Here is a 15,238-nt window from a genome sequence, read left to right on the forward strand (position 1 = left end):
GAAAAGCATGTCAACTATGTTAAATTCTTTATACCTGCCTGCATGAACAGGAAATTTTATCTTTGTATTATGACTGAAATTAGTAACTGGATATATTTAAGAGATCCTCAGAAATAGACAGTTAGGATTAGCACAATGTAACTGAAGAGATCAGGGATACAGAGAAAATAAGCATATTTTAGGCCTCTAGATAACAAATAATCAGCAATAATTTAGTATATTTTATTTCATTGAAGTATTTTATATCTAAATAAGGAATATACAATAACCAATGTTTAAAATGCTTGAGGTAAATGCGTTAGACCATTAGTATAAATAAGGGATAAAAACCAAAATCTAAGTGCACTCTTAACATTTAGATCCATGTGTTTGGGTCTGGTTACTGCCGCTGGCACACAGTTACAAGACTGTGCCCAAGGTGTAACTTTCACAACCATTTCCACAGCTGGAAAATGAGAGAAACATACTTGATATCATGGCTTAAAGTGCAGAAAATAGTCAGAAAAGCAGCTGTAATAACAACGCCATTAGCTCAGAACCAACCAGATTGAGAAAGTTAAAAATTATGTTGTCCCACCAGCTTCTTAAAACAAAAAAACCCCACACTTCTCTGTCACTTTGTAAAAGATCCACAAAATAAAGAGAAATGTCAGCTACTTATCCAGGACAGCAATTAGTTCTACAAAATAAAGTTGGGAAATATATTTCCTGCTTTACTGAGGGTTTTTAAGAGTCTTTTTTTTCCCCAAGGCAGGACTAGGATTCCAGTAAAGGATGGGAAAATACATTTTGTGCCTACTACCAAGATTTCATGTTTTGGAATGCTGCTTCATTAATGCCTTTACTAACATAATCCTTCCAGTGCTCTGTGAATGAACACCTGCAGGACTGTAATCACAATCCTCACCATCAGCAGATTTACATCAGTAACAGAATATACTTGAAGCATAATGTAATGGCAGAGCTAGAGAAAACCCAGTTTGGCCTTTGTATGCCAGAAGGACTTGTGAAAATGGCAAGTGGAAAGCTGTTTTCTGCTTGTAAACCAAGAATACTGCTGAAAAAAAAAAGCCCAGCGGTTTTTTAATGGTTATTTTTCAGAATACAAGCACACAGTGGGTGACCTTGTCAACACTTTCCACTGCTGTGGTGCTGACATGAGAAATCAGCCCATTTGCTTCATGAGGCTGCTTCAGTAGTAAACACACCCTGCCACCCTCACTCTGTGGGCACATCCTACAGTTTGTAAAGATGTCGGGCTGACCTGAGATGGAGGCTGGGTGTAAGAGACCATGTTCAGGCTCAGTCAGGTACAGCCCCACTGCACTGTCACTTTCATTCCTGCCCAATTTCAAAACCCCAGATTTCTATTCCACAGTGTTAGCTACAGTACGGAGGTCAAGTTTTGTTCCATTAGACTTGAAACTGTCTCAGTTTGCATTCAAAAAACAGCTTTTACCCATTAAAGCCCGAAGCCGCTCCACAGAAGAGCTGCATTCAAAAAAATTCCACTTCTAGACATAGCTAGAACTACTGAAGCAGCCCAGGACAACTGCTGCAATCCTTCTGGGACAAACTTCTTATCTAAGAGACCAAATGGAAGTTTTTGCTTAAAGCGGAAATAAAAAACACCCCGACACAGTAGCCTCAACGTCACAGACGTATGTCTGAAAGCAAGAAGCAATATTAATTACAAATAACCTACTTTTGTAAATAAACCTACATAAAGAAAAGCAGTCTTCCAGATCCTTTGGAAGCAAAACAAGTTATTATATACAACACTTCAGCAAGGAGAAGACTTTTTCTAAACAAGGAAGACCAAGACATAGCTAATTACTTGGGAATTCAACGCAGTGAAACTACCTTTTGCTGCTTTTATATGAGGACTTATTAAAAATATTCTTTTTATATATAAAATTACAAAGTAATTACTACTTTGGCTTGGAAAAAATACAGCAGTGGTTCTGATTTTCAAGCAAAAAAATTATCCAGTGATAATTTCCATCTAGTTTCTTTTTAAAAAAAGATTCCTAAATGGGAAACAGGCAAATCTATCTCTCCAGAGAATATTTGCCAGCTCATGAGAACTTTAAAAAACAGTTATTGCTTTTATTTTTCTTCCAAAGAAGAGTCTCATTCCTACTCATGTGGCCACACCACATCACATTAAGGCTAGTCATGGGCGTTTAGCGAGTTATAAAATGTGTAACTGCCACAGGAAAAGGTGCTGAAGGAATCAGTAAAGTAATAATTACTTGGCAGCAAAACATACTGGGGAAAGTGGTGGGAAAGCTTTCATTTCTACCGTCTGTCAGGCTTTCTAGAGAGAACAGCGCTAGCACTGAAACCAAGTGCTAATTGCTGCATACCCCAAGTAATTTGTATCATGCCGTGCAATATGGATTGGACAAGCAGTATCTTCTAGTAAATGCCAACATCAAATAAAGAGAGGAAAAAAAAAAAGCTTCTCTATCCATCCCTAACAAATACCCACATTTACAAGGTTATTTTCCATGTATTTATACAGCCACCATTCAGCATTAACAAGAAGCAATCTAGACAAATGCTCACAAGAGGAGGGATGCATGCGCAGTGCAAGCATACCCCCCCATCCATTCCGTCAGACATCAGCTAAAATTTTTATGAAAAGGAACAACATTTTTTCTCTCTCTAAAGGGTTAGAACAACATTTATAATCTCTCTTTAAACAGTAATCAACAGTTCGACCAGTTCATTCACAGGGGAATCAACCTAACAGGGCAGAAGCAGAAGAGTGGGTTTATTTTCTTTAAGTACAGGTTTATGCAAAATGGGTGACAGCTGAGGAGATAGCATCACCTCTGTGATCCAGCTGATCCTGGAGCCGTGCAAATTCAGCAAGTTCATTCAGTTCTTGAAACTGCCTGTCTGTTTTATGGCTCACCAGTGACCTGTAGAAGTGGACTGCAAACACAATGAAAATCAATCCAAAGGGAACCATAATAGACGTTGATGCGATGGCTGCTGCCTGTCCTGATGTGATGGTAGAGCTGTTGCTCTGGGGTGTGTTATCAGGTTTCTTCTTTAAAGGAAGAAACTTCACCCAACACAGTAGCACCACCTCTGCAAGAAAGAGCAAAGTCCCAATGACAGTTGAAAATGCCCACGCAAGCTCAATGTGCCGATGCATACGCTCATGAGGAGATTCCTTTACAGAGTTGAGATTATGCACATTGCTAACAGCCTCGATATTGGGAAGAATGCAGGTACTTATCATGAGTGCAAAAAGGTGAACTGCAACAAGGACGGTAGTACAGGCACTGAAGGCTATCAAAAGACCTTGAGGGTAGTCGTGGTCTGAGTCTAGCTGAACTTCTACCATAGCCACCTGAAAAGGAAAGAACAGAGATATGCAATTACCTAGGTTACATATTATCTGACTATATATTATTTTAAGTTTAAATCCTGTTTCCAGAAGATCTGATCCGAACTAAAACAGTATGCATTTAAATTTCTCTTCATGGCAATCTGTACCCTCTTCATTAGGTCCAAATTTAGAATCACAGACTCTTGGAAAAGACCTCTAGGATCATCAAGTGCAACCATCAACCCAACACCCCCAGGCCTCCCAAACCGTGCCCCAGAGTGCCACACCTACACAGTTTTTGAACACCCCCAGGGATGGTGACTCCACCACCTCTCTGGGCAGCCTGTTCCAATGCCTGACCATGCTTTCAGTGAAGAAATTTTTCCTAATATCCAATCTAAACCTCCCCTGACGCAGCTTGAGGCCATTTCCTTTTGTCCTACCACTTGTTACTTGGGAGAAGACACCAACCCCCAACCCACTACAGCCTCCTTTTAGGTCACTGTAGAGAGCGATAAGGTCTCCCCTCAGTCTCCTCTTCTCCAGGCTAAACACCCCCACCTCCATCAGCTGCTCCTCATAAGACACGTCCTCCAGACCCTTCCCCAGCTTTGTTACCCAATTTAGGTCTGAGCTATCAAGCAAAGGCCATCATTTCCCTACTTACTGTTCTGTTGTAGAGCAAACCATCAGTACGCACAAAAGCTATTACGAGCACAACCTCCTTGCCACCTCCAGCTCACCCCAGCAAAACAGCTGAACTTTGTTATCAACATACTTGGACTCTTAAAGTGAAACATCTCTTCTTTCCTGTGTTATACTGTAGAGGCAGCTTTTGATCTTTCACTATAGGTTATAAATTTTGCTGGGTATTAGGAAATGTTCTGTCTCCCACATATATGTGGATCTTTTGAAGTAAGTATCTATAACATGAAAGCCTGTGAAGGCAGCGGACTGCCTGGCACAGTCTTGGTGGTCCTTTCTCATTGGATATTTAAGTTCTGAAGAGCAGGAGCCTTTCATTAGAAAGATCACCTTTCCATGGGGCTCTCAGCTATAGTCTTTCACTCAAAGTATTTAAGCAGACTCAAGAACACAGATTCTAAACAGGAAAGTCATCCACAATGGCCATGGCAGCCAAACAGGACTGTTAGAGACTGGAGGAAAGACAAATAATAGTTTCCCAGATGAGATAATAGAGTGCTCCAGACATCACTAGCTACTCTTACTCTGGAAGTTCTGACTAGCCTCCTCTCTGGGCGAGCAGCGCTATCTCATGAAGATGCTCCAAGGTCCAGTCCTCCACTACTGTGCACAGCCAAGCCCTTTTATAAACTTATATCTCCAAGCATGTCTGTGCTTAAGGAGCAGAAATTAGCATTAAATAACAGCACTAGGAAATTCATAAACCCAGCTCAAATACTTTTGATAAAGAAAATTAACTAGAATGCCTTTTAACAGGTTTTAAACTGTCAGGTGGTTTTATGCATGTGCAATTGATGAGTGACATTAATCCTGGCAGCCCTCTTGAAAAATAATCTTTCCTGATAAATTTGCCTTTCAGACAAAGCACAGTTCCAAAGAGGGAATAATGCAACGTCTCTATGTTTAGTGCTCTTTCTCGAAAGATCTCATTAAACAGACAAAATGTTTGAAATGCAGAGAAAAAAAATCTAACAGCAATCTTGAATATAAACACATGTACACTATATAAGGGAGATGCAGAGGCCACCATTCAGCAGAGTTCAGACCAATCCACACCAGCCCTTTCCACACCTTGGCACTCTTGATCCTTTGTTGAAACAACTCAACTTGCTAGCCCAGCAAAAGCTAACCGGGTTAGGAAGTCGTGATCTTCTGCTAGCTTAGTGAGCTGAGCTGTTTCTGCAGTGCCTCTGATGAACAGCAAAGCTGGCACAAGCCCGTGTAACTGAGGAGGAAGCAGTTGTACCAGGACCTCAGATTCCTTGGTAGCACTGAACTATGAGCCTAGCTCGCCTGGAACATACCAGCTTGCCCTCAAAAAGACCATGAAACCAGTTCATACAACAGTGCCTGAAACAAATCACCTCTTTTGAGTCCCACTGATACAAGTTTAGCCCATTACCACATGCCTTTATTAATGGTTTAGACAGTACTCAGCCTATAGCATATATTTCGAACACCTCAATTCTCATCAGGCTGATATGAAGAAAATTTCATTAAGCGTGGGCAATATGGATGCAGGGAGACACAGAAGCTAGGACCCAAAGACAGCTGCAAAACCAGTAAGAACATTTAAACATCACTGTTTTGCAAGACCTGAGCCAAGCGACACCTAGTCCAAGATCCCATCTTCTTATGCTCCCAGAACCAGCATGTTCCAGGACACCAAAACTCTTAACTGCTAATGCACCAAATATATTAAGTCAACCGAGTGTTTTGCTCAGACATGTTTCAACAGGCATTCAAGGCCATTTGCCAATATTTTAATTCCTTTATTAAAAGCTTTTATCGTCATAAGCCTAACCACCCAGACAACTAGCAAACAGCTTCCAACTGTTGCAAGAAACTCAAAAAGAAATATTAATGCATATACAATTCTTGCTCGAAGATTTAAAAATACCATTTCTCAACTGTGGGAAACTTCACATTTGAGAGGATAAACATATGGTCGTCTGGTCTTTTCTGCAGAATTGCTTGTTAAGTCCCAATGTACTCGTGGGATGGTAGGCTTCCTGTGTTTTTCACAGAACTGCAATGCTTCACCACAGAGGATTCATTTTCATACTTATCAAAGTTTTTCTTGTAAATTTTCTGGTATATGTCTAGACTAAAAACCATCCAGCACAGCAAGACATTTTAATCCTTAATTCTAGTACTTATTATATTAACATAACCATGACACTAAAGAGCTTCATAAGATGAAGACTTTGTTTCCTTCTAGGAATTGATGTATTTAATTCACCAAATGTTGGAGACATTTTATATTTCCATTAATCAGTCTCCATGTAATAATGATTTCAAGCATCTGATTTTGAAGTTCAGACTCTTAATTCTATCATACCAGTTGTCCCGGAGCTACTCTTCCCATTTCAACAGAGCATCAAGAAATATTTTCTTCCTCTTCTTAGAGTAACCAGAGCTTAAAAAAAACAACTAAATAATTAAATGTAATCTAAATGTACCTATTTCTGATTTGGCTATAATTATATGCGTGATCACAATATCATCATACAAGAAAACAGCTTAATTTAAAAAGCGTTCAGATAGCTCTGTGCCTAGATAACCACTGACAGAATCATAAGGGCAACTATTAAAAGGAAACGCCCAGGCCAGGAATCCTAGTTTTCCTGGGTTAAAAAGACTTCATCTAACATTGCTGGGTGTTTCCCTAAAAGAGTGACCCCAGGAGTACTTACAACCATTATACACTGATGGGATAGCTTAAACCTGAGTTTGAGCTACACAAGCAAGGCTTCAGTCTATATGGCTGACAAATACATTAACACAGACCTGCTTTGCACAGGAAGCCTGCCGGGTATGTAGGCCCCAAATTATGTCTCAGAAGAAGAGTTTTCTGAAATCCAGCAAGGCTGCAGCTGTTACTTAAAACTTGTCACAATTTACCCTACAAGCAGGAAGGGTGTAACTTCCTTCAGCTCAAATCACACCATGAAATTACTTACTGTAATTCCAAGTGTACTCTCTCTATAAGAATAATTGTGGGTAGCATCAACATCACTTGAAAGCTTGCCTTAGTACTAGTCTTCTAACACACACAAAACAGTCAGGCAGCGGAGCAGTCATCCACACTGCCAGTTATTAACAGATTGGGATGCTAACAAGGTGTGAATAGGGCAGAAGCAGGGCAGTGTACACCTTTCACGTGGCTGAAAGCTGCTGGAGGGAGTCCACGTACCACAAAGCGCCACGGGCAAGCTCCCAAACGGGACTCCTGGAAAAGACCAGGACATCCCACTGGGGTAGTGCATGCCTGGGCCAGTTTCAGCGTCTCTTCCCAATTCAGTCCCTCCTACAGTAGTTTCCATGCCAGTACAGCCCTGATGCTAAACACCAAGGGAGCCTGGCGTTAGGAATGACACTTGAAGTTGTTTGAGTCATACCTGGCTATCATTCCAACAAGCAACACGATCTCCTCTCCATAGCTGGAACCAAAGGGAAGAATAGTAGCTGCATCTGCTGCTGGGCCAGGAAAGATCCTACACCAAAGTTAATAACAGAAATGCTAAAAGGGAGACAACATCTGCCTGCTTTGAGGGAAAGTATCACAAATTACCTCCTTGGGAGACTACAGCAGCTGGAAAAATACTTCTACTGATGCTGAAGGGATCCCAGCTTTATAGGCTCAGCCCTCCAAAGGATGAGTGCAGCTCCATAACACGCTGACAACTCTTTGCAGACCACAAGTTGTCCAGCAAGGGAGTTTGATGAGGGTATGTGCATAAGAACCAAAAGACAAGGGTTTTTCATGGGTTCACAGACAAGACAGGAAAAGATTCTTCTGAAGCTAACTAGCTGGACAGAGACACCCATAAGCAAGAGAAAACGTACTAAGTTGCAGCTGTAACTGACACTGGTGTTAGAAACACCCTAAAAGCAGGAGGGGAGGAAGCAAGAAAACACTTCTCTCCCATTCATTCATAATGAACAGATACTTCAGAACTCACTTCAAATGGAGACTTTTGGGGGGGCTGTAGGATACAGAATGCCTGAAGGATTTCAAAGTCCACTGAAGTTGATGGAAAGTCTCCAGGGGGCACAGCAAAGCCTCCTTGTGTTCACGCCTGGCAGAGTAACTCCAGCTTGACCCATAAGTGAAAAATCAGTTCATGTTTTCTGTCTCCTCAAACTGTCAAGGAAGCTAATTTGGGAAACCTTTCATGTAAACTAGCAGGAAAAACTGCCAACTCTTTTCAGTTGCAAGTCTCTGTTCTTTACTTCCTGGGCCAAGCCTGAGCCAGGCACCTATAACAAAAAGCTCCATTTTTCATTATGAGGCTCTGTGCCTGTTTCCAAACACTGAAGCAAAGAATCAGGAGTTCTTCTCTCCTTTGCTCATGCTGCGATTTCAAAATGCACAGATCACAACTGCTCTTATAAGGTAACACTTGCAAAAACAGAGCCCAGGTGAGCTCATCTGCTACGATCCAAATCCATACAATGTCTGAACTTGTAGGTACATGCTGATATTCCAGGCAGGAAGATGTCTTCCTGTGTCCTCTATGAGGTTTCTACACTGATTCAGAAGACAGGCCCCTCAGGGCAGGTACCATCACTGATGTCTGCACAGTATCCAATACAACATGTTTCAGCACCTTCTCCTTCACCACTTTCAAAGCTTTGAACACTTGCTGCATGATTTCTACCATGCAGCAAGCATCTTCCCTTGCTGCATAACCACAGAATAACATAGGTTGGAAGACACCTCAAGAGGTCATCTGGTCTAATCCCTGGCTCAAAGAAGAGCTAACTTTAACTTCAGATCATCCTACAGATATGACTGCCAGATTTATTACAGACCTTGACAAAGATGTAAATCTGAAATACAGCTTGACAGAATTAAAGGACTCTTGTGATATTAGGATGCAGGAGTGGAGTTCTCATAATCCTAAAGAAGGTGGGCATTCAGGCACTTTCAAAGATAACTTAATTTGGGCACACAATCCTGTTAGGGCTTCTGACAGCCCTGGATTTCAGCGTCACAGCAGCCTGAATGCTACCACACTACAAGAAATGTAACAACTTGCCCTCTAGAAGAATCCACATTTTTATTTCATGTTTAATATCCTGAAAGAAGTTCATTTCACTTACTTTTGTATAATATTTCTGTGTCTTATTAGACCAGAGTGGCTTAAGAAAAGCTCCTGCTTTTAAACGAAAATCAAAATCCTGAATGCTCTGAAGGTTTCTATCCATGTTGACTCCATCACTTCACAAGAAGTGAGCTGTGATACTCTAATAGAATAATTTTCACCAGCATTAACAATTAACATAAAGAACCAGTCACATACATAGCTGTAAATGAAGCCCACATTGCTACTAGAATGCAGGATAAGCAACTGTCCCGGTCTGTCACCTGTTCATTTCTACCACAGCAGCAGGACAGAAATTAATGACTTGCTTCAAATTTTAGCAATATTCCCCAGTTCTACAAGCTACTAAATAGTATGTTGGCTTTACTTAGGTTGGTTTCAATTGCAGCATAATGCAAGCATCAAATTAAATTCCTGTTTTAAGATAGGGGTTTCCGAAATAAGAAGTATCCAGGGAAGATAAAACATTACAGATAATCAGAAGGAAAACAAAAGGAAGAACTGTAGTAAGAGCCACCCGTGTAGCAGGTCACATCGACACTCAAGACTTGTAACACACAAAAAAAGGCAACCGGTCTTTGTTACCATGTGTCATAACCACAGCAGCGAAGAACATATCTGCAAGCTTTCTGACTTAATCACAGGCTTACATCTTTTTCAGAATCAGTAGCCACTGCTGTAGAGAAAAGGAAATAAAAGGCCTTATCTCAAGTAAATCTGTACCATCTATGAGCTATTTGTAGATGCCTTCCTCTCCCCTCCTTCCCTGCAAAGATGACTGAGCTCTGGTCAGCAGGAGTACAACACGGGCTGGGAGCTTGCACTGTAGCTGCCATACTATCTTTCGTGGTATCAAATACTAGCATTAACACACAGCTGCGAGTCACGATTGAATTCAGCATGCCATGGATAGACAGTTTCAAAATGGGCAGAGCCACAGCTAATGTAAACCCCTCACCGCTTCTCCACTAGGCGCCTGATTTTAGCTAAATACATTCTGTAACCATGTTTACATCCTCCAAACTACAGCAGCCACAAGCAGCTACTCACAGCTGCTGTAAGACAGAATGGTTAAGGGCCCCAAGTACTCTGCACTGCCTGCCTTGCTCGTCTACAACCTTGAAAAGGAGCAACAAAATGTTGCTTTCATGACTGGAATAGAAGAAACATTTTACATGGGGGAAGATTCTTCAGAGCACAATGCTAACCTGTAAGTGCAATTGCGATATGAAAGGTAAGTGGTGGCAGAAGCCATGAAATTAGGCCTGTAACACTTTTCTACAGGTTACAAAATGCAGTTGTTGTGTGTTATCCTATCAGCAATCCGTTAAATATGGATAAAACAATTTCTAGAGTATGAGTATGGCACTGACAGCAGCAGGGCCCGAGTCCTCCTAGCATTACTTCAACATCAACTGTTATCATGGAAGTCAGTTTCATAAATATTTATCAGCACAGTCAGACTTTTACAAAACATGACTGAAGCTGTCTTCAGAAGACCGTATTGGCTGTATTTCAAAAGCAAGAGTTGACAGTTCTTTGACGATATTCAATATTCGAAGTGTATATATTACCATCTAGACAACTGCCTAGCCAGCTTGAAACATCAAAGGTATTTACAAGGAAAGCATGCTCTCTGGTAGCTAATGTCCTCCAAATCCTCAATGTGATGAAGTCAACCACAGGCGTCATATAATTTAGATCCCTAATTTCGGCTCAGGTATTTTCACAGAGCTGTTAATTGATGGGAGGCAATGTTTCAGTTTTCTAGTTTGATGATTGTTGGGATCTGACAACTTCCCTGTATTTGCAGCTCTGATACCAAAATGTCGTCATGCTACTGTGTGATGCATCCCTGGTGACAAAATTATGCTAACAAGTCAACTTAACTGTTCAAACAAAAATAACCTACCAGCAGCCCGTCTACATGGGAGCTCTTGATACTGCTACTGTAGGTGTGGATGAGCTAGTGCTTGCAACATTGGATACAATCCGCAAAATATTTCCAGCATTGAAATAAAACGGATTAAGAAATAAAGACAGGTGTGTGGGGGGAAATCACACATCAATATCTGGGATATTACACAGAAGTGAGAAATACTCGATGCCTCCACTGGCACATGGACGGAACCCACTGTTCTTTCACAGACTACACGTACCCTTTAATTTCTTTCTTTACCTCTAACAATTTGGGGGATTGATATTACTTGCTGGTGCCATACATTGGAAAAACACATTAAGTGCAAGATTATAAGCTTCATAGACTTCCTCTTAGATGTATGGCACCAGATGATAGCAACTGTGGAAACCTGCACAAAGTAAATGCTCAGGTTTACCCTCGGAAGCTTAGCTTTGTCATCAGTTTGCAATCACTAGACCCCACAACTGCTTCCACAGCTAACACACAGTGGCAAACCATGTGTAGCTCTAACACAAAACTAATTGTAAAGCAGGTTTTTAATCAGTCTTCTCTGTGGAAGCATAACACTTCTGAGTTTGAAACCTGGCTGCGCATTTCACCCTTTCCACATGACTGATCGAAGCAATCTCTTGGCTTTAGCACGCGTCATTTAACTGGGGTATGTGTAACTAGTCTTGAGGGAATGAACTTTGCAAAACGGCTGCATCTATTCACAAAATTAGTCCAAAATAAAGGAACAGTTTAGCAGGGATAAACTTAGCTCATACTAGAGGATGCAAATACTGTTTAATTAAGGAGCAAGGGCTGGCATGGAAACAAGCACATTCCACTCCGGACAGTTCCCATCAATTTGCTGGGTGGTCCTGGATGTGTCATTCAGGCTCTTTCTTCCTAGTGTCAGTAGGAAAACAGAGGAACAATGATGCTTAATTGCTGTTGTAAGCTTTAAATCCAAGACCAGATGGCACTTTAGCGGCATTTTGTTCAAATACCAGGTGCCAAAGAATCTGCTGAATTTAGCAAACAATGCATAGGCGTGACAGCAGAAAGAAGGCCCTGCTTTTCAAGGCAAAAGGACAACTTTACAAGATAAGCAAAGTTACTCAAAAGAAATCTAAAAATACTTGAAAGTTAAGTCAGCTCTTCTGAAAATAGATTAGGAAGTCTGCTAGAGGACTATCTGTCATAGCAAAACCAATGTGGCTAGAAGATCATTTCCAGCATGATCTTGTTAAAGGAAGAAAAAAAGTGGAATTTTTTGAGGGGTAACTTCCAGAAAATTAAAATACGACGAATATTCACATGCAACATTCCTGGCAACTAGAGACTCTGTTACTTGGAACAAAGTGGCTTTTTCCTGAAATACCCTAAACAACACAAATTCAAAAGCAGCAGTTCTCAACTGCAGAACACTGAACTGCTAGAACTCTTCTACAGAATCAATAAGTGGACGAAGGCTCACCTCATACATCTACGGGATTCTGAGAGTCCACATAGCTTATATTTAGGGAAAAGCCAAAGGGATTTAAGTATGACTTTCAAATAACAGTATTTTTATCAATGCAGATGCAACCTCACTTAGATGAAAGTTTGCAAAAGCCAACGTACAGCTTTTCTTCCACGTTCTCTCCCAGAGTGTAAAAGCCTGACTGAAGAAACCACCCCGACAAACCGCTCTGACACAGGAGAACAGGCGCACAATAAGGAAAACTCATTAGCAGCAGCGGAGCATGAGCTACCAGCCCGATGCATGTTACCCAAGGAGAACAACTCAAACACGCCGCTGCACCAACACAGCCTCCTGTCAGTCAAACGACTAGCAGCCCACAACCACCCCTGAAGAGCTGTAGTCTGTTTTTAGCCATTGAAGGAGGACAGTGACATTTATTTGACCGTCAGAAGGGTGCTGCAGGGTGGCTGCTATGTTTTCCAACAGCATCCCCTAATTACAACAACGGTTCTTATGAGGAATGTGTTTTACGGCTGAGAATATCTTGTTAAAAGCGGGGCAAAAGTCAAACCAAAACATATCAGAGCTGTACAATCCGGTATTTGCAACTATGAAGCATATTTAACACGGATGAATAAAGGGACCGACTACAGAGTTAGCAGCTTGGTACGCTGGAGGACTGGACATACGCCGAAGCTTGTAAATGACCATATTTCAATGTATATACAGCTTTCATTTGAGCTAATCAGGATTACTGAGCGATGTTTCTACATCAAACCCGAAAGCAAAAAACATACTAACGAAACAGACGCTTCTCGGTCACGCACAAAACTCTAAACTAGGCAGCACACAAGACTTCCTTAAAAAGAACATGGAAACTGCGGATGACTAACGATGGATGTAACGAGTCGGGGGGGACAGCATCAACTTTAATCAGTTGCTTTTCTTAATTTATGTAAAAATAGCTCCAGCGCAACACCTGCCTGTGCATCCGCTCGCCCAGCGCCGCGGGACCCTCCGCGCAGCGCCCTCGACACCACGGCGCGAAGCGAAGCACCGAAAGCCCCCGTGCTGACCTCCGCGCTCGGCACCCCACCGTGCCGCCAAGGGTGGGCTTTGGCACGCCGAGCACCCTCCGCGGGAAAAATGAGCGACGGGCAAGAAAAACCCTGCACGAGGTATCGGCGCTATTTGGCGGAGATAAAAGCCGTGAGGCTGCTTTTAACGGCATCGACTTAGGGCATGAGAGCGCTCCACAGAAAGCGAGCTACCGGTGCGATCCGCCGGGCTCTACCCGTCCTCTCCCGAGGCGGCCCCCGCGCCTCCTCCTCCTCCCCCTCCGGCCCGGGTGCACTGACCCCGGCTGCCCGGAGGGCCGGGGCGGGCCAGGCGCTCTGGGGAAGAGCCCGTCCCGCTTCCCGCCGTGCCACACGCCGCCTCAGGAGCTGCCCTCGCCCCCCTCCCCCCAGCAGCCACCGGCCTGAGGGGAGGCAGCGAGTTCCGCCGTCAGAAAAAGGAGAAGCAGCGGCACCGCTCCGCGCACCCCGCTCCCTGCTGCCGGGGAGGCCGCGGGCCGCCCGCCAGGGCCCCCTCCCCGCCGGGCCGGGCGCTCACCATGGCGAAGCCGGAGAGCAGCGCGGAGGTTCGGCTGGAGGCTTTCAGCTTGGCGCGGCTCAGGTAGAGCTTCCGCCAGGACAGCGCCTGCATCGAGTGCTCGTTCAGGCTCATGGGCTCCGGGCGGCGGGCGGAGGAACAGAGCGGGAGCGGGAAGCACACGGCGGGAACGGCGGCTCCTTCCGGCGGCAGAGCGAGGGCACCAGCTGCGTTAACACCCCATGGCGCCCGGCGGCGGCTCCTGCCGGTGCTGGGGACGCGCCTACCGCCGCGGCGCTGCGAGCCTGCGCGCCGCCGCCCGCCGGGCACCGCCCCGCCACCGCCTTCCTGGGCGGCCCGGCCCGGCCCCCAGCCCCGCTCCCCCGCGGGCGCTTCCCGGCAGCCCTCGAGGGAGCCTGAGGGGAGGGCGGGCGTCGCGCCTCAGAGGCCGCTTCCCGCCGCCGCCGCTGTGGAGAGGGAGACTCTGCTGAGGGCGGTGCGGCGGCCTCGCCACCGCCCCCTGAGGGAGGTGCGATGCGGCCCAGCCCTGCCCCGCCGCCTCCTCAGCAGGTCGGTGGCAAGGCCCGGCTGGGGCCCGGGCGCGGCCTCCGGGTGGCGGCGGCAGCGGGACGGGCGAGCAGCCTCTGGCCGAAGCGCAGCTGACGGCAACGGGCCGTTTCTCCGTCAGTTTGTACGGCCGTGCCCGGCGGTGGGTGCCCCGCCGCCTAGAGCTGTCCCCTCCGCTCAGGGCAGAAAGGGATGGGGCGTCCCCCTGCTCCATCCCCGCTCCGCGGCTGCCTTCCCTCAGAACACAACCACAAAGCCATTTCTCAGCTATTTCGTTCATTAGCTTCCCCTCCTAAAGAGCTTAAACATTTACATCTGTCCTGAGGATCTAAACCACTTTGAGCGCCCACCCTTGCTTCCACAAGGTGCACCCTGATGCACCTATCACACCGTTAAGGTTTTCATAACCATTTTATATGCCCAGAGCTCCTGATAAACTTGTTTTTTAGCAGCAAGGAGTTGATGAAGTTGATTAAGCAGAACATTTCAACAGATACATGCACCAGCAATGAAAGATTTTTTATTACCACGTTCATACAAAAACT

The 15,238-nt window shown here is 44.3% G+C and overlaps 1 protein-coding gene across 1 annotated transcript; it reads right to left on the reverse strand.

Moving 5' to 3' along the window:
- Positions 1 to 206: 206 nt before the first annotated feature.
- LOC104045504 (calcium release-activated calcium channel protein 1) lies at positions 207 to 14,459 on the reverse strand. Its single transcript, XM_064466160.1, has 2 exons — positions 14,148 to 14,459; positions 207 to 3,367 (listed from the first exon to the last, which is right to left on the reverse strand). Exons 1-2 carry the CDS (start codon positions 14,259 to 14,261, stop codon positions 2,801 to 2,803), a joined length of 681 nt encoding a protein of 226 aa, XP_064322230.1. The 5' UTR covers positions 14,262 to 14,459; the 3' UTR covers positions 207 to 2,800.
- Positions 14,460 to 15,238: the final 779 nt, after the last annotated feature.

This window comes from Phalacrocorax carbo, chromosome 15 (assembly GCF_963921805.1).
Source record: "Phalacrocorax carbo chromosome 15, bPhaCar2.1, whole genome shotgun sequence".
NCBI lineage: Eukaryota > Metazoa > Chordata > Aves > Suliformes > Phalacrocoracidae > Phalacrocorax > Phalacrocorax carbo.

Coding starts and splice junctions, on each gene's coding strand:
- LOC104045504 (XM_064466160.1), bottom strand. CDS start 14,261: ATGAGCCTGAACGAGCACTCGATGCAGGCGCTGTCCTGGCGGAAGCTC. Junction 3,368..14,147: donor TGCTCTCCGGCTTCGCCATG/GTGAGCGCCCGG, acceptor TTTCCTTTTCAG/GTGGCTATGGTAGAAGTTCA.